This window comes from Mycotypha africana (assembly GCF_025528875.1).
Source record: "Mycotypha africana strain NRRL 2978 chromosome Unknown BDF20scaffold_11, whole genome shotgun sequence".
Taxonomy (NCBI): domain Eukaryota; kingdom Fungi; phylum Mucoromycota; class Mucoromycetes; order Mucorales; family Mycotyphaceae; genus Mycotypha; species Mycotypha africana.
Window position 1 is genome coordinate 312,490 of NW_026515735.1, and position 17,835 is coordinate 330,324.

General features: G+C 37.1%; 6 protein-coding genes across 6 annotated transcripts; 4 read left to right on the forward strand and 2 right to left on the reverse strand.

Moving 5' to 3' along the window:
- Positions 1-737: 737 nt before the first annotated feature.
- On the forward strand, positions 738-1,259 carry BDF20DRAFT_838945 (uncharacterized protein; the record flags this gene model as incomplete). The annotated part of the gene is made up of 3 exons (XM_053079222.1): positions 738-821; positions 887-932; positions 997-1,259. 3 exons carry the CDS (start codon positions 738-740, stop codon positions 1,257-1,259), a joined length of 393 nt encoding a protein of 130 aa, XP_052932190.1.
- Positions 1,260-1,495: 236 nt separating this feature from the next.
- On the forward strand, positions 1,496-4,760 carry BDF20DRAFT_924189 (DNA replication factor Dna2-domain-containing protein; the record flags this gene model as incomplete). Its single annotated transcript, XM_053084688.1, has 6 exons — positions 1,496-1,635; positions 1,695-1,912; positions 1,975-2,055; positions 2,122-2,890; positions 2,961-4,151; positions 4,435-4,760. Exons 1-6 carry the CDS (start codon positions 1,608-1,610, stop codon positions 4,758-4,760), a joined length of 2,613 nt encoding a protein of 870 aa, XP_052932191.1. The 5' UTR covers positions 1,496-1,607.
- A 1,386-nt stretch (positions 4,761-6,146) lies between these two features.
- On the forward strand, positions 6,147-7,660 carry BDF20DRAFT_980556 (uncharacterized protein; the record flags this gene model as incomplete). The annotated part of the gene is made up of 6 exons (XM_053085120.1): positions 6,147-6,360; positions 6,452-6,793; positions 6,860-7,034; positions 7,100-7,231; positions 7,303-7,388; positions 7,481-7,660. Exons 1-6 carry the CDS (start codon positions 6,169-6,171, stop codon positions 7,658-7,660), a joined length of 1,107 nt encoding a protein of 368 aa, XP_052932192.1. The 5' UTR covers positions 6,147-6,168.
- A 1,007-nt stretch (positions 7,661-8,667) lies between these two features.
- On the reverse strand, positions 8,668-10,292 carry BDF20DRAFT_892594 (G-alpha protein). The gene is made up of 2 exons (XM_053082304.1): positions 9,617-10,292; positions 8,668-9,534 (listed from the first exon to the last, which is right to left on the reverse strand). The coding sequence occupies exons 1-2, from the start codon at positions 9,913-9,915 to the stop codon at positions 8,931-8,933; spliced, it is 903 nt and encodes a 300-aa protein (XP_052932193.1). The 5' UTR covers positions 9,916-10,292; the 3' UTR covers positions 8,668-8,930.
- Positions 10,293-11,862: 1,570 nt separating this feature from the next.
- On the forward strand, positions 11,863-13,835 carry BDF20DRAFT_892597 (kinase-like domain-containing protein). The gene is made up of 5 exons (XM_053082305.1): positions 11,863-12,004; positions 12,096-12,477; positions 12,587-12,809; positions 12,915-13,166; positions 13,243-13,835. The coding sequence occupies exons 1-5, from the start codon at positions 11,956-11,958 to the stop codon at positions 13,528-13,530; spliced, it is 1,194 nt and encodes a 397-aa protein (XP_052932194.1). The 5' UTR covers positions 11,863-11,955; the 3' UTR covers positions 13,531-13,835.
- Positions 13,836-15,568: 1,733 nt separating this feature from the next.
- On the reverse strand, positions 15,569-17,764 carry BDF20DRAFT_838950 (uncharacterized protein; the record flags this gene model as incomplete). The annotated part of the gene is made up of 6 exons (XM_053079223.1): positions 15,569-15,737; positions 15,801-16,584; positions 16,653-16,704; positions 16,776-17,405; positions 17,484-17,614; positions 17,689-17,764. The coding sequence occupies 6 exons, from the start codon at positions 17,762-17,764 to the stop codon at positions 15,569-15,571; spliced, it is 1,842 nt and encodes a 613-aa protein (XP_052932195.1).
- Between the last annotated feature and the right edge of the window lie 71 nt (positions 17,765-17,835).

A 17,835-nucleotide genomic window follows, 5' to 3' on the forward strand; every position in this document is an offset into this window, starting at 1 on the left:
GAACGAATGAACGTTTGATAGTAGGCAAACAGTCCATAGATAGGTTAATACTTTACTGTCCGTTAAAAGAACGTTTGACAAGAACTTAGATTCTATCATACTGTTTAAACGAACAAACTAGATCCACAATTGCTTTCCTTTTATATTTTACGTGGGACTTTGTCCAGAAAATTATCACTTACGCTCAGACTGATATTGCAAATTGTACTCTCCCATGGATATAACGGCCTATGAAGGCTCAGTAACCAAGCTCGAACAGGTTTACTGATCTGAAACCGTACCTCATCGTCTAAACTGCTGTATGACCATCTCCAATGAGCAAAAGGATTCACTGAATAATAAAAATCTGCGATTGATTGTTCAAAATTGCTTCTGTTTCATATTTAGAGGCAATTTTTAACAGTTTGTGCGAAAGACAAGGATATACTTTTAATTTCAACACATAATTCACTTGAAAACCCCCTTGAAGCAGGTGAGATCAATTCAAGTACAATGTACAATTGTTAAAAAGTCATCTACTAGCAAAGTAAACAAGTTCTGTAGACCCACAGCGTGTAGAAATAGTTATTATGGGTTCTTTTTTCAAACTTGAAGAATAGTTTATAGCTGTGGTGGAAAAGCAAAAATGAAGATTCAAAAGCTTACCGGTGACTGTTCAAGTTCCATAATCTAAGTGCTTTCCTTTTTCTTCCTCAGCTTTAAGAGCCAAAGATCGCCAACCAACTGCTGATTATTCAATGGAAAACATCATTAGCATTACAGAAAAAAGCACAGAGCAGTTTATTCAATTCTTTTACCCAAGTTATGATACACAGCGCCAGGTAACCGACTGCTATTTTGACAATAAAAACCAAAAATATTTGATCCTGACTATGCAAATTAAAAGAATCTAGGAAATTTATATCGAGACTCCTCTGCGATTTTGTGGAATGGTCAGAAAAATATTCTTCAAAAGACATTAGAAACATAGGCTAATCTTTTCTGTGCGTTTTACAGGAAATGCATTTTCTGGAGCCCAACAATATTCAGAGTTTTTAGGTCGTTTACCATTGTCACATCATGAAATCGATGTCTACGATTGCCATCCTTTACCAGCAACTATGAACGCACAAGGAGCTTGCAGCATTCTGATAAATACTTCAGGCACGGTCAAATATGGCGACAATCCTGCTAAACGTCATTTCGCACAGACTTTTATTCTGATGCCAGATGAGAAGCAAGCAGGAAATTACTATGTTCAAAGTGATAACTTCAGGTAGTACAGCATATAATCGAACCGCGCGAACTATGAGGTGCTCATACCTTTCCAATTGTCTATAGATTTGTTTAATCGAATACTATTCAAAACTTTATGGCGGCTTCTCTACTCAATTCTTTGTAAATAAACCTATGTTTCTGACTTCCTCGACCATACTCTATAGTTATTCGCCCCTTTTTTGTTAACTTTTTGTTGCTTGATTATGAGTCGTTTGGGACTCAGCGTTAAGCGAAAGTTGTTCCAAGATCCTGAACATCCCGATGTCTCTTACTCCCCTGATTTCGATACTTAATAAAACCTTGCAACAAAATTAGAGCTATTTCACGACCTACCGCATAGTTTCACTTATATGTCTATGAATAAGCGATTAAAGACAAGTATGTTCCTTTATACGCCAACATGAAGATCGCTTACTAAAAACCAGATCAAAATTTAGATCATGTTACTGTAGAAATAGAGGATGAAGATGAGGACGAGTTTATGTTCGATGACGATATCGATATCGAAAATGTTAACATATCAGCGATACTTGAAGCAAAGAAAAAGAGAGAAGCGAAAGCTGATGCAGGTAGCTCTGCCACTCAAACACCCGTCCAAATTTCAAGTTTTGTGCCTGAAGCAGCAGACAGTCAACAGCGTATTTATAGTACCACTGTAAAATATTAAATGCTATTGACACTGCTCAATTGCGAGACTCACAGCTTCAAAATATGTAGAGACGAAAGTTTAGTAGATATCTGGTGGCTAACGTAACTCACGGCCAATATACGTTGAACGATGATAGTTACCCAGAGAAAGTATGCTAAACCTCCTGCAATGAGCTCGTATTCAGAATACATACTCTAACGAGATTTTCCTTTAAGGTCTTAACATTATCAGAAGAGTGTGCAAACTGCTCAGCTATTGCAAGGCTTCGTCAAGATTGGAAAAACACGATAGTAGCAGTGGGAGACGTGATTCACATTCCCTATATTCAAAACGCTAGAGAAATCATAATTGACAATGAGAACAACTTTATTATCGTAAATCCTGACCAGCTAATCTCATGTACTGCAGTTGCCGATAGTTTTGCATGCTTACGAAAATCGGTTATGCAAATGAAAGTGAAAGGAGCTAGCGAGTATAGCGAAGCGCTTGTTCATGGCAATATAATACACAAGGTGCTGCAAAACGCATTAGAAAGCGATGATTTCTCAATCGAAAATATTCGAAAAAACTTAGAATTGGTGGTACAAAATTCTTTAGAGGATTTGTACGCAATCAGTCAAGATGAAAAGATAGCTATGGCTGTTCTCGGAAACTATGTAGATAGTATTCACAACTTTGGCGCAACTTTCGTGAATGATAATCCAAAACCAAACGCACGATTGAGTACTGATATAGGACCTGATGCATTAAAAGAGATGGGCTGTGATTCAATTGCTATTTCGAAAGTCTTGGATATTGAAGAGCACTTATGGAGCCCTACTTTTGGGTTAAAGGGTATGGTAGATGCGTCGGTCCAACTGAAGCTGAGCCCAACTAAAAAGGTCTTGACTGTTCCCTTTGAATTAAAAACCGGAAGAACCTCTGCATTCCTTACAAATCGTGCGCAAACTCTATTATATACGCTACTGATGAGCGATAGATACGGTATGCATATTAATGCCCACTATCTGATATGAGCGTAGTTGACGAATGATTTTGTTTATTCGAAAATTAGACGTTGATATCCAGGCCGGTGTACTGTACTACTCAAAAACCAACAGCTTATACGTAGTACCTTCTGCACGCAGCGACATTCGGTTATTAATCATGGCTAGAAATGAACTAGCTGTTGCTTTTAAACATAAGGCATCGCTGCCAGCAATGATAAAGGATAGTCATACCTGCCAACATTGTTTCCTAAATGACACTTGCAGCATATACCACAAAGCCATAGAAAATGGAACAGGTGAAACGAGTGGATTATACAAACTTTTTGAAGAAAAGACTGACCATATGACAGAGGCTACTTGCGCCTTCTTCAAACATTGGTGGCAACTGTTAGAGAAAGAAGAGAGCAACATTGATTATGTACGTAAAGACATATGGAGCCAGCCAGCCAATATTCGTGAAATGAATGGACGATGTCTGGGAAATATGGTGCTAAATCTTCCTGCTTGTGAAATTAATCATGAAATAGCACGCTGGAAGTATTCCTTTGTTCGAAGCCAATCGAAGAGAGATCAGCAGTTATTATGTAATATGAATAGCGGGGATCCGGTTGTTGTGTCGAGCATGGAGGGGCATATTAATTTAGCGATGGGATTTATTACGGCAATTACACCGTCAGAAATTATATTGACTTTGGCAGAACCACTACGGAGTCCTCCACAGGCTGGTGAGGATTTTATACAAGGAGAAAATGAATCTTTTCATACATTTGTTCGTTTTAGCGGTGACATTGAAGGCTATTATAGTCGCCGACACATTGAATATAGAATTGATAAAGACGACATGGCAACTGGTATGAACCTGCTCCGTCACAATTTGGTCAAATTGGTGGCGAAAAACAGTAATGACGAGAGAGGACGAAGACTCAGGGAACTTATCATCGACTTAGAAAAGCCGATCTATAATACAACTAACCTCCACTTGCCCCCTACACCACATATGAATCCAGATCAGCGAAATGCCTTGAAACATGTATTAAAGGCAAAAGACTATAGTTTGATTCTCGGTATGCCTGGGACAGGAAAAACAACGACAACGGCAGAGATCATCAACTATCTCGTTTCTCAAAACAAAACAGTGTTAGTAGCCGCATATACCCATTCAGCGCTCGACAATATATTACACAAGGTTCGAAAACACGGCATTGAACTTTTGAGATTAGGAAATGTTGATAAAGTGATGCCTTCATTAAGGGACTGTGTCCCAACAGCCAATAGCACAATCAAAACTGTAGAAGCGATGAAGCAATACTACGAGTCTAAAAAAGTAGTGGGAGTTACATGTTTAGGCATTAATCAGTAAGATACAACCTTATTTAAATAGAAGCCGAAACTTTTTCTGATGGCAAAACTTTTTATTTTCACTAAGTATCATTTTACAGCAAAGAGTGTTTGATTATTGCATTATTGATGAAGCTTCCCAGATCACGTTACCAACGTGTATAGGGCCACTTCGCTATGCAAAAACCTTTGTGCTCGTAGGTGACTCATATCAGCTACCGCCTATTGTTCGTAATAAAGAAGCTTTGGAAGATGGTTTGGATAAATCGCTATTCAACATTTTAGCCGAAGCCCGACCCGAAGCTGTTACCTATTTAGAATATCAATATCGTATGGCGAAAGACATCATGGATGTTTCTAACTTGCTTATATATGACGGCAAAATGAAGTGTGGTAATCATCGAGTTGCCACGAGATCATTAAAAATTCCCGCCTTAGAAGCTGGGCTGAAAACAATTCATCAGGGCACATCGGGGTGTCTTGGCTCTTCTACCTGTTGGTTACGAAGTATCTTGGATCCTAGGTAAGTTTTAAAAGGTCGTTAATAGTCTGACTGTACATTAATGCCATCTATTAGTCGAAGAGTTGTGTTTGTGAATACAGATAAACTGTCAGGAAAAGAGAGCAGGCCATTTGGCAGTTTTCTTCAAAATGAAGTTGAGGCTACTCTAATCCATCATATAACAGAAACGTTGGTAATTTGTGGAATTACTGAAGATCAGTTAGCAGTCGTATCGCCTTATAGAACGCAGTTACGTCTTTTGAACAATTTATTGAGAAATAGGAGTGGAATTGAGGTTGCTACCATAGACAAATATCAAGGTCGTGATAAGGAATGCGTTCTGTTGTCGCTAGTCAGGAACAATGAGCAAGGGAATGTAAGTTCTTAAGCTACAATAGTTTTACTATTGACACCACGTGTGTTTATGCTTATCTCTGACGTTAAATCCATTGTAATAGGCCGGTGATTTATTAAGGGATTGGCGTAGACTGAATGTTGCTATAACAAGAGCGAAAAGTAAGCTAGTCTTGGTTGGCTCTGTATCTACGCTGAAAGGAACGGCGATGTATAGTGATATTATGCAGCATTTTGAGCATAAAGGATGGGTAAATTCTCTTAATGCAGCTGTATTTTGATTTGAGCGTCCCTAACATAAGTCCTTTTATAGGTCTATGAGCTGGAAAAAGACGCGGATAAGAAGCATATGATACGAATCAACGATGAAAATATAAGCCCAGGAGAAGGTGTTTGTGCAGAAACCAGAACATCCAAATCTATCTTACCTACAAATGCAGTTCTGAAGAAAAACACTGTTCTTAATGATATTTATCAAGGATCAATCTAACTCCAAAAAAGCCCGCTATTATCCCTTATATCCTTCTTAGCCTCTCCTTATTTAAATTATATGTATGCATTTTCTCCAATGTTTATCAACTCTTTGATTTTCTTTCTTTTAATATAATTTTGCCATATTTAATTTGCTTTTTGACCTGCATTCTATATCATGAATTATCCACCAACAATAAATGAATGCCAACTTTGGATTGTCGAGCATTGCCTTTCAATATTAAAACTAGTCGAAAGAGAAAATACCGCTACTACAACAGGAGACTTAATGCAGAAAATTCATAACACAATTATACCTCTAATAAATGCTTTGGAATTAACAAAAGAAAGCAAACGGGAACTGCTGGAACAGTTGAAACTGGAAGATTCGTACAATTATAAAGAACAGGTGATAGTTTGAGATAACATACCAAGTCCTAAATATGCACTGTGCACTTACTAGTTGGTTACAGGCTTTGGCTGTCTTAGATGTTTGTAATAAAATTGACGGACTTTGCGTACAAACATTAGCAACTATACCAAATGGCTTCTTAAAGGAGGAGCAAAGGCTACTTGTAAATAATGGAGAACATCTTTCAGACACAGATATGTATCTTAATAGATACGAACCATTGATGAAGACAGCCTACTGGTTCAGAAAGTTTTTTGTTGGAAAATCGTATATTACACTCATTGGGCCAATATTCGATAATACATCTGACAATGCTGTAATAACAATAGTAAATGAGGTCGTGGACAAAACACGTCAGCAATACAAGATCATCATTAGAACAACACAAGTAAGGTAAACGACTTGGGCATTAAGGTCAAATGTGAGTAAAACTCATCAATAGCAGTAATTTCCTTCGTATATACTTGTACGCCACACAGAATATCAATATGACATTTATCGTCAATGAGCTAGATGTTAAAGACTTTGTACTTCAACTACAAAGCACAGGACAGATCGGCAAATTAGATCTGAGGACCGGTTCCAAGCGCAACCGTCCTTTACGTAGCTTGTCATCTACGATAGGCTTCAGTGCAGCCCATCAGAACACCCTACAACAAGATCAAATCTACCAAAATAAACAAGATTGCGCGAGATTTATGAGAGCGTCACTTCTTTTCCTATTCCAAGATATTGATTTTCGTTTATTAGAAGAACTTTCAGCAGAAATCACGATCTTGGCAGGATTAGAAAAGGAAATTTTGAAATACGACGAGATAGGGGTAAAATAAAAAAGCAATCTAATCGTACAAATTATTAAACTCAATAAGCCTTATTGAAATGTTTAGGTTCCCAAATCCTATAAATTTGGAATACTAACAGTTCATGAAGGCCAAAATACGGAGGAAGAATGGTTCGGCAATACGACTTTATCTACGCAATTCAAAGCGTTCCTTAACATAATTGGAAAGCCGATCAAACTGAAGGATTATAAAGGGTATACAGGCGGTTTAGACACGAAAGGTATACAAGATATTTAAGTATTCCAAGGTCTAGTCTTAGCAATTGTTCTGATAATGCTAGTATAGCGGATGAATCAGGGGAAATAGCTTATGTATCTTCATGGAAAGGTTATGAAATCGTATATCACGCTGCTCCACTCATGCCTTTACGTTGTAATGACCTGCAGCAAGTGCATCGTAAAAGATACATTGGCAATGGTATATGTGCTCTTTATCTTCAGTTTACTTCTAACTTATTCTAATACCAAATCATTTCCGGGTATATATAGATATTGTTTGCATAATCTTCTTAGAAAGCGACAAGCAAAAATTTGACCCGAGCATCATTCGGTCACAATTTATACACGTCTTCATCGTTGTCAAAAACGAGATAATAAACAACAAAAGCGCATGGAGGTATGTAAGTTGTTGTTTTTTTTTTAAAAAAAACCCATTAGGTTGAGATAGACTCTGATATTATGTCTATCTTTCAGAGTGGAAGTGTTACGTAGAAAGGAAGTAGAGATGTTTTCGCCGTTTATTACATGTCCACCACTATTCTATGATGACACCGTATTCCAAGAATTTTTATTAGCAAAACGTAAGGCGAATAATTGTGTATATCCGAAACTAGTGCTAACGCCTTGACTATTATGTTGCTTATAGTTGTCAATGGAGAGATAACCGCATTGGAATCTGATAAATTTTCATTACCTACCAATAAAGCAAAGCTATCTATCTTTAACGGCCTAGTTAAGAAAGGAATTGCAGCAAGTAAAATTGTAAATAGTATAGATAGCAGCAACACTTCAAAAGATGGCCGTTGGACAGGCAGAAGAGTAAAAGAAAGGCCAAAATCTACAACTGTTCAGCTTGGGCAGCAAGCAATGGAGGGTGATTGCATTGATCCTTTTCAACAATCGAGCACTAAGGATGCTCAGTTAGCATTTGTAGAGCTTACTTCGAGACCCACTAATATCAAGCATACAATGTCCAATGATGTCAAAAACTTGATCCGTAGAAGGAGTGCCCAAACTTACCGCCGTTCAATGAAAGATTTTTCTGGACAGTTCAAGAATGCCTTAACAAAGAGCACTAAGGATGATCCGTCTTCAGAAGCTGTCACTTCTGACAAGCAAAAGACTATTGTAGCCAGTAGCGGTAAGCTCGACATCAGAAGGTATCGAAAGTATTATACTGATATAGAAAGTACTTTTAGATGCATATCCTAATACTGGTGTAAATGAATATGTTGGCAATGATGGTGCACAAAATAGCAGCGATACCACTTCTAGCTCGAAAACAGGGATCCGTATGAGAGCACAAAATCTGATGGCGACCATGATTGGCCGCAGAAAAACTCTTCCAAAGTGTTCTGGTAGGTCATAACATCATAACTTAAATTTCTTAATACTTAATACATATCTTTGGATCTATTCTATCTTTTACTATTACTACGTACTATCATTAATCTGAAACATCTCGCATATCACGCTTTTTAATAAATAATTTATTCATAATGCTGCTTTGCTGAATCATAATACGTAAATCTATTACAGAACAGCAGGTGCTGCTGTTTAATGTTGTTAATCACTGAATGCAACCTTTCTAGTTTTGCCAGCGTTATAAGTCTGGTATTTCACAACCGAATATGTGCAGACGATCTTTTTTATCAAGTTTTAACTTTATTTTTGATGTGGATTCTGTATTACAAGTACAAAATAAGGAAAATTTTTAAAAAGTTATATTGTTCAGATGAGGATTAATACGAAAATAACGGAAATAGAAAAACAGTATGAAAGTAAGCTTTACAGATATTCATAAAAGAGAGATTCTTTTGAGCGTGAGGGAATAGTTAGTAGTATGATATGTTGAGCAATGGGTGTGCGGTGAATGATAAAAAGTGTAGTTGTTCTTTTTACAAAAGACCAACATTACGCAAATTTTCATGAACTACAATATCATTTACAGCATTCATTACAAATTTGATCTGCTTTGTGTCAGTAGCACATGTCAAATGAGTATAAATCTGTTTCGTATCGGCCTTTGTGTTCAATGAGACAAATTTCTGTAAAAGATATTGACAGGCGGCATCGTAGTTGTCACCACCTCTGTAGTCGCTAAAGTAATTACCCAACGGACTGCGTGGAAGTTTTTCAGCGAATAGATCGATTTTGTTGAGAAATAGAATTATAGATGTTTTTATAAACCATCTTGAGTTACAAATTGAGTCGAATAATGTTAAGGATTCTTGCAGACGGTTGACACTGGCATCTTCGAACAGAACTTGGTCATATTCTGAGATTGCCACCAAGAAGACGAGTGCTGTTACATTTTCAAAACAGTGGATCCACTTTTTTCGTTCGGATCTTTGACCACCGACATCGAACATACGATAAGTCAACGAATCGATGACAAAGGTAGTTTCTGTAATGCCTGTGGATTTAACACGAGATCGTAGCACATCTTGATCACTAGGCATGTAATTTGGTTGTCCGATACGGAGGATTGAATCAAAGTAACTATTTCAGAAGGAAGAAGAGTGAATAACAGTGAGTTTACCCTTGATGTCAAAGCAGCACGTGCGTTAGATGCGAGGCTTACTATCGCGCTGAATCATTCAATTGGAATTCGTTCGATCTTTGGACACATTCCTGAACACCTACGTCATCCCAAAGCGAAGCGATGGCTTCAACAAGTTCATGGCCAAGATAATCAATTTGAGGTGGTGCTTCCATTATAAGACGTTTGTGTTGTTCATTCTCGCTGTTTTCAAACATAATGCCAAGACTATCCATTGCCTCTAATGTCACTCTCATCGATTGCATTGTATTGCTGAAAATGACTTCTTTGAAGCTTTCTCTTTCCTCGGGTGTATACCCACCATCATGTATTAATTTCATCTGTTTCAATATGGTCGACTTTCCCGACTCACCAGCGCCTAAAAAGAAATAAATCAGCAATTAGCTGATAGCTATACTATTGAAGATCACTAAACAATCTTGTGTCTAAAGGTGTATGAAATACCTAACAGTAGCATTTTGATTTCCTTTCTCATGTTGACCCGGTCTCTTTTGATTTGTGCGTCAATTTCATGATTTCTTTGCTTTTCTTCAACAAATTCTGTAGATTGACAGCAGCCCATTTTTACTAATGATGCGAAAAGTTTTGGAAAAGGAGACGGGAAGCTTAATTGTTATACACCTAAGCTGCAAAAGACAAAGATTGAGAAAGTGGATAAAAGGGGTCTGAAATGAAAGTAAAGTTTTTGATATATTTTATGAAGAAAGCCTATTTGTCAACCCCTTTCATTTTTTTCTGTTGTATTTAATTTTTAGGGAGTATAAGAGCAACATGACACAAACCATATACGAACAAGGAAGGGCAACTGTTGTGTCCATTCCAGAGAACAGCTTGTCATTGGTTATTAACGGATGAGAGCTTTGACTATCAAGACCAGAATGAAGTAAAATGTGTTTGATTCGGCATTACTACGTAGATCGCTTGAGAAGAAAGGCTTTTGATCTATAGTGCATTCTCTCCACAGATTCTTTCTGTTTCTAGGAAGGCAACTAAAGGTGATATAAGAAATTTATTATAGTTACACAAGGAGCTAGAATGAGATTGGGCAATGTCAAAAAAAAAAGATAATCCTAGAGCTACTTTTGAAGCCATCTATAGTAGTCCAATGAACATGGATCATGGAATTACATCTTTGATAATCTTCAGAACACCAAGGTAAATTTTATGGACTACAATATTTTACGAAAAATAACCTGTGGAAGTAACGACACGAGAATTCGGGCTAAAGTTTGGTAGCATTCAACATTAGCAGAGGAACTTTAAATCGTATTTGAAGCATATGGTTGTGGCTACACAAGTAAAAAAAGCTGTATTCCGCCTTAAATATAAAAGTTTCCGTCAGCGTCAATGCATTAGGGATTACTGCTTTCTTCTTCACATCTTTCCATTCTGTTGGAATCATATACAAATTTAGTCAGTTTTGCGAGGCGACATTATGCTTCTATGTTGGCTCTGTCCGCCCAGTATGCCACTGGGGCTCGGTTCTAGATTGAATCTCACACATTAATAGCTGCCATGCATTGAGTCCAGCATATTCCCATTTATATCACAGCCCGAATCCCTTCCGTCAAAAGTCAACCTTTGTTAAGTTTCATGTATAGCAATTACAATTGCTGGAAACTAAATAATAGTGTTGTGAGTACCACTTAATTAGTCCGACTGTGAAAGAACTTCTAAACTCTGATCTCAATTGAGAAGTTGACATTTTTTATTTGACAAGCTGTTGACAAAATGTTGCTTATGTTGAAAAAAGATACACAATCTTAAGTATCAGAGTTATTTTACATCCCTATTACAGCAACAGAACTAGCTTCTTTCTCATTATTGATTTGATGGTTGAGACATTACATCCTATGAAAGAAGATCGGCGTTTATTGATTTTACTTGAGTAAAGAGCTGTATGAAAACAGATTTAGAAGAAAAAGAGGGTTGATTTAAAGTGGCACTTTGTTTTTGCGTCTAACCACATGCACAAAGTCCACTGAAAACACAAGCTTTTTTTTTTTTCTGACTTTACGCACAGATTACAGTAGAAAATGCTCAATGCTTTTAAATCAATGATCTATCAGAGAAAGCTTATATCCGTATCTATCAATTGATTCACAATGATGCCATATTGTCTGTAAAGGAAAAGAAGAAGAAATGAACAACTAATAGCCTTTAAGATTTTTCATGTTGACCCTTTGCTCATGGATTCCATACTTCCGTTTTGTGTAAATTGTTTGAAATCTAGCAGTATACTAACTTTTTTTCTCTTCAAGACTCCTTAAATCTTTGGACCTTACTTTATTTCGCTCTTTCTTATTCTTTTCTTCCTTTACCTCAGCTCCTTTCATTCTCTTCTTCGTAAAGCAAAAAGTATGGGACTCGTTTGTTGTAAAGAAGAACCTGTCGATCTGTTGAGTGAAGGTACAGTTACTAAGGAAAGATTGTGGCGTAACTCTTGTACTTGTGTCAAGAATGGCTGTAGCAAAATATACTGAGTGCATTGATTATATAGTTGAATTATCACACTTTGTACTTTTACGATCGGTTGGCAAAGGGGCGTTTGGGAAAGTTCGAGTTGTACAACACAAAGGAAACAAAAGATTGTTTGCTTTGAAGTATATCAATAAGGATAAATGTATACAGATGAATGCAATGGACAACATCATCTCAGAAAGACGCCTTCTCGAGAAAATCAATTTTAATCTTATTGTCAACTTACGATACGCTTTTCAAGATGATGAAAATCTATTCATGATACTTGATTTAATGCTCGGTGGCGATCTACGATTTCACTTGGATAGACTGGGTCTTCTACCTGAAGAATATGTTCGATTTTATGCAGCAGAGATAGCCTTGAGTTTGAATTACTTACATAGCAGGAATATCATTCATAGGTAATACTATGCTTTTGCTTCTTATCACATATAGCAAAAATGAGAACAATTGTCTAGTCACTCTGTATTGAGCCATCAAATTAACCACAAAAACACAATACTCAATTAGAGATTTGAAGCCTGATAACATACTGTTGGACGAAAAAGGCCATGCGCATCTATCCGATTTCAATATAGCCGTGCAGTTGAATCAAAGGAGAACAAAGCCTCTGACCTCTATAGCGGGCAGTCTTGCATATATTTCCCCCGAAATACTGAAAAAGCAAGGCTACTCATTTTCGACGGATTGGTGGTCACTCGGGATCGTCATTTACGAACTTTTATTTGGTCAGGTACAGTTCATCGTCCCATAAAATAGTAAAATGTCACTTAAAAAAATATAGGTTGAAACAACAGCGTCAAATAAACAAAAAACGTTATTTTTTCTTTGATTTTAGAGGCCATTCCAAGCAAAGTCTAACGAAGACTTACAAAAAGCAATACTGTCAGATCCCGTTGAATTCCCAAAAGAACCTAAAATATCTCCTGAAGCTGTAAATTTTGTTAGAGAGCTTTTGACGAGAGACATTCACAAAAGACTTGGAGTAGGGGATGCAGGTTTCAGGAGATTGAAAAAACATCCATGGATGAAGGATATATGCTGGGACATTTTAGCATCAAAATCAGTCGGTGCACCGTTTATCCCAGATGTAGGTCTTTAGCGTGCGCTATGAAAGAACTGAAGCTTATTCAACTTAATTATGCTGACCATTTCTCTTCAAATAGGAAAAAAAATCAAATTTTGATCCCACACACGAATTAGAAGAGGTTCTGCTAGAAGAAAATCCACTTAAGGTTAGGAAGAAAACCTCAGCAGGCAATAAAAGAGACTCGATGAATGCAGATCAATATACATTTGAAATTATGGAAGAAAAGAAGATCCTAGAAGAGAAGTTCTTGCCATATGATTATACTAAACCCATAGAAAATGATTTTCGATCTTCATCGAAATCTGCCTCTTTTAATAAACACAAAAGAAAGGTAAGTTTTTATATGGTAGACTACAAGCCCTGAAGAATTAACTATTAAACCGTCCGATGTCAAAATGTAGGATGAAAGAAGGAACTCGACGGATGAAAATTATCCTATGCTACAAAAGTTTTTAACCAAAGATAAGGATGCTAGGAATCTAAGCAAGCCGCCAACTGTTGCTCAAGTAGCTCGATTAAGTAAAGTCTCTTAGTCATCAATGGTCAAAGTTTACTTTTGCTTCGTTGCAGCACACGTTTAACGTGATGTTCACCTGTAAAATCTTTTGAACATATTACTTATTGATCCAAGCATAGCAAATTACTATAATAAATAATACAAATTCCAACAAACTATTGCAATTGAAACTTATGAAGCTCTTACTTCAATTCGTCTCAACTCTTTGGCACTGAGTAAGTGTAAGATCTTGTCTGCAAAGGCTTCCCATCTGAATGCATTTATATTGCTGCTGTATCTTTATTTAAATTGCCAAGTTCGCTCATACAACCAGAGTTGTCACCATTAGAAGTGTTAGATACAGCAATTTTGAGGGAAACTAATTAAGCTTTGTATGTCTATACACCTAGTGTGAGTAGCAAAATTGTTTTTGTACAGTCAACAATAGTGCAGGCCTTTGCATTACTTAATATGACTAATGTATGCCTTTGGAGTACGAAAGGAATCCTATTTAACATCTTTGCACTGAATATGCCTAATCGTAAGATTTTGTGCCGGTCATCACATTAAATAACATACTTCACTGCTGGTCTTCAAGACTCCAGAGGTTCATCCACCTTAGTTCTTTTGTACTTAACGCAGGTTTTTGACTGCTACTAATTCCGTTAGTAGATAGGAACCGTACTGTCTCACGACGTACTTAACCCAACTCACTTACCACTTTACTCAGCGAACAGCCGAACCCTTGGGAGCTCCTATGTGGTATTTCTATACCTCCTATAATATATAAACACGAATTAGACACACCTTCAAATACTAGACACGTTATTATGATCATAAAATTATAATAACATTTGTACACGTCACCTTGTACTCTAAAGACATACGTATACATCATGCTGTATTCCTACTGGTTGATAAATTAAGGTACGAGTATTCCTTTCCTTCTTTCTTGTGTTGTCAAATACAAACTTTCAGTTCGCCACGAACGCTCCTCTCTCTGATTTTCAGTGTTTAATAAAAGGACTAAGGAGACTCATTTCACCTTACAGTTTTCATCAATTATAAGTCGCATTCACAACTACAAAATAAACCTCAAATATCACAGACCAAACGAATGGCTATTTTAACGACTATTTGGAAGAAGATAAGACACGTTGATGATTGGAAGTCAAAATGACGAGCTATTAAACATTGAGTTAAGCAGCAGCACAAGACAACTTAGTGAATCATTAGCAAAGCAAAAATGTCAGAATTAACAGCTGCATTCATAACCAGGTTAACTTAATGACTGACTCAACAGACAACACTATTTTGTACTATGACTTTATCGGAAGGCGTGGATATCTGGCTCAATTGTTTGTGTAAGAAGATGTTTATATACGTCAAAAGCTACAATATATCATTATCCCTGTCTGTATGCTTGAATCGGAATTACTTCGTTCATCTCTGAAGTTTATGTTCGTTTATCACATGATCAACCTGGACAACAACATCACCTTCGCCAACTTAAAACAAAGAACAACAGTTCCTGCTTGTAGATATTAGCAGTACGACTAGTCCTCTTCATTCTCCCCCTCGTAATGGTCTGTCAGTTCAAGTGTACTTGTTGCCTTCTAATGCTAACAAGAGAACTCATTCATATATTTGAAGAGGACCAAAAATAATTGGATTACATTATGCACTCTGTAACCCTTCATTACATTCAATTAAGTAGTGTTTTAATTATAATATAATACAGCAGCCTAATAAAGGAGAAAATGCGGCCCAAAAAGAGTCGGACACTTTAATTAAACGGAACTTCCCTATCTCTTAGGATCGATTAACCCTAGATCGGATGATAAAAGATCCACTCTGCTGATGAACGGTATAGAAAAACATTTATTGTTCAAATGTTATAATTTAGCTATACTACTGGTGTTTTGACCGATGCAAATACAAGCCCACGGCGTGTTGCTTCGGAGATATTCATCAATTCTTCCTCGTCCTCTAACGTCCAGCGATCTCCCATTGGGATATCCTGCAAACCGTCCCTCTTTAAGCGCTTTTTGTATGTCACTCGCTTATCGCGAAGCCTACGATATAAGATTAAGTAAGCCTCAGACCTATTCTATTGTCTAATTTAAAAAGTATCATACCCTTCACGCTTCTTGTCCTTCCTATTTCCGGTTGTAATGCAATATGCCGTATTATCTTCCATATTGTGGTAAATTTGCTCAAATAGTTTCAGAAAGAAGCATTGCTTCTCCTCTTCTGTCTCTTGCGGCAAATCAAATCGTGCAATAATCACTTCTCTGTCTTTATGCAACATAATTGTTTTCTCAGCAACTGCTTCATCACTATCCACAGAACAATAATAATCTTTATTGTTTTCTGACAGCTTGGACTTCATCATTACGCTCAAATCTGCATTATGCTCTATAACTGCACCATGTTGATTTGCACGATGTAGATAATCTAAAATGGTTTCTACTTGTGACAGTCCTGTAAAGCCATAACTAAGACCGTAACGAAGTTTTCGTTCTAACAGCTCTAAACTGGCTATAGCATCCTCACAAGGATCATGTCCTTTGACGTCTCCAGGGCGCTTATCCTCATCTCTCACTTGAATTGTACGTTTGAGATATCGAGTTGTTAAGTCTCGAAGGGAGGGTTTATAGGGTGGACCATTTTTATGATGATATATAACTGAGGTATCAATGATGAATGGATGTCGCATTTTCAAGCATTTCAAATCGTTGACTAACCCATGGCCGACAAGTATTGTGTCGCTGTCAATGAAGGTGAGTAATTTTTTTTGCATATCGGCCAAAGTAGTTTTTACATTTTTTAGTGATGCCTCATCTACACCGCTGATATGCGTAACATAATCCGTAATTTCTTCGGTAGGCTTCACCAATTCATTGATCAAAACCTTCTTTTCTAATCCGCATGTATTTTAGGAGTCAATTAATTCTCTCTTTTTTCCTTTTAAACTGTAAATATTGTACCTCTATCAATAAGTGCCACTCTTGTCACAGCATAACCGTTGACAGTTTTACACTATCAACCAAACAATGAGCAACTTTGAAAAATGTTCAGCGAACAAATGTACATATCCTCTCACTACTAACCATTTCGCAATCTAGGGCAACTAGTCTCTTGGTTTCTGAACCTTTTCCTTGTAAAGTATCAACCCAGCCATCTTCTAAAACACTGTCTGCATCCATGCTGCTATGTATAGGAAAATCCTCTGCTACCAGTAACTCTTTTGTCATGATCAAAGCCTCAGGGTGAATGGCTTTACTTGGATCAGGCTCTTTATCCTCTTCTTCCCGCTTTTTCTTGAGTTCGCCTTTAGATAAAGGGACCTCCAATAAATCCCAAAATCGGTCATGAACACGTTTATACTGATCGAATCCCGCTGCACAAACGATGCCGAAGATGTTATTTTCGTCGTCGTCAGGTCTTTGCTGAAAATATTGTGCGAGCAATCGGTTGGCTTTTAATTGCTGATAAATATCGGGAGTTGTTGCTTTCGAGATATAACGAGTATTTATGGGCACTTGTAAGCTAGTAGGATCCAATATAGGTACATCTATAATGATTGCCTTTCGTACAGGTGTAACACCTGGGAAATCTGGTATTTCGGCTAAGCGAGCTTGCTTTCCTTTAGGTTCTAGAGCAGTCAACATCATATTACGAACATCTTTCATAGTTGCAAAATCATTGAATTGTTTGAAAAATATTTTTGGATAAACGATCTATTGTATTGTGACATATCATAGTGAGCATATAACTGTATCTCAGTCTCAAGTATATCGGATTTTCCATTTATATACCACATCCTCCTCCTTAATTGCATAAGGTAGACCAAGTTTCCGCGCTCGAGTTGCTTTTTTCTTTTGTTTCGCTGTGAGTTTTGGCCCTTCAGCGGTAGATTCGTTCTCTTTCAATCTCTTTTGATCAATAACTAACAGAGACATAAACAATCGTTTAGCTGATGATATTTCTAAACTGAGGAAACTGAACTATAGATCTATATACATTGTTTACTCATTTCCGGGGAATTAAGCTCAGTTGATCGCTTTCTGTTCAAAGATGCTGTTTGATCGCTATTCATGAGGAAAGCTTATCGACAAATTTTGAAGTATCTATTTTGTCGGGAAGTCAATGCAATTCTACTTTTTTATT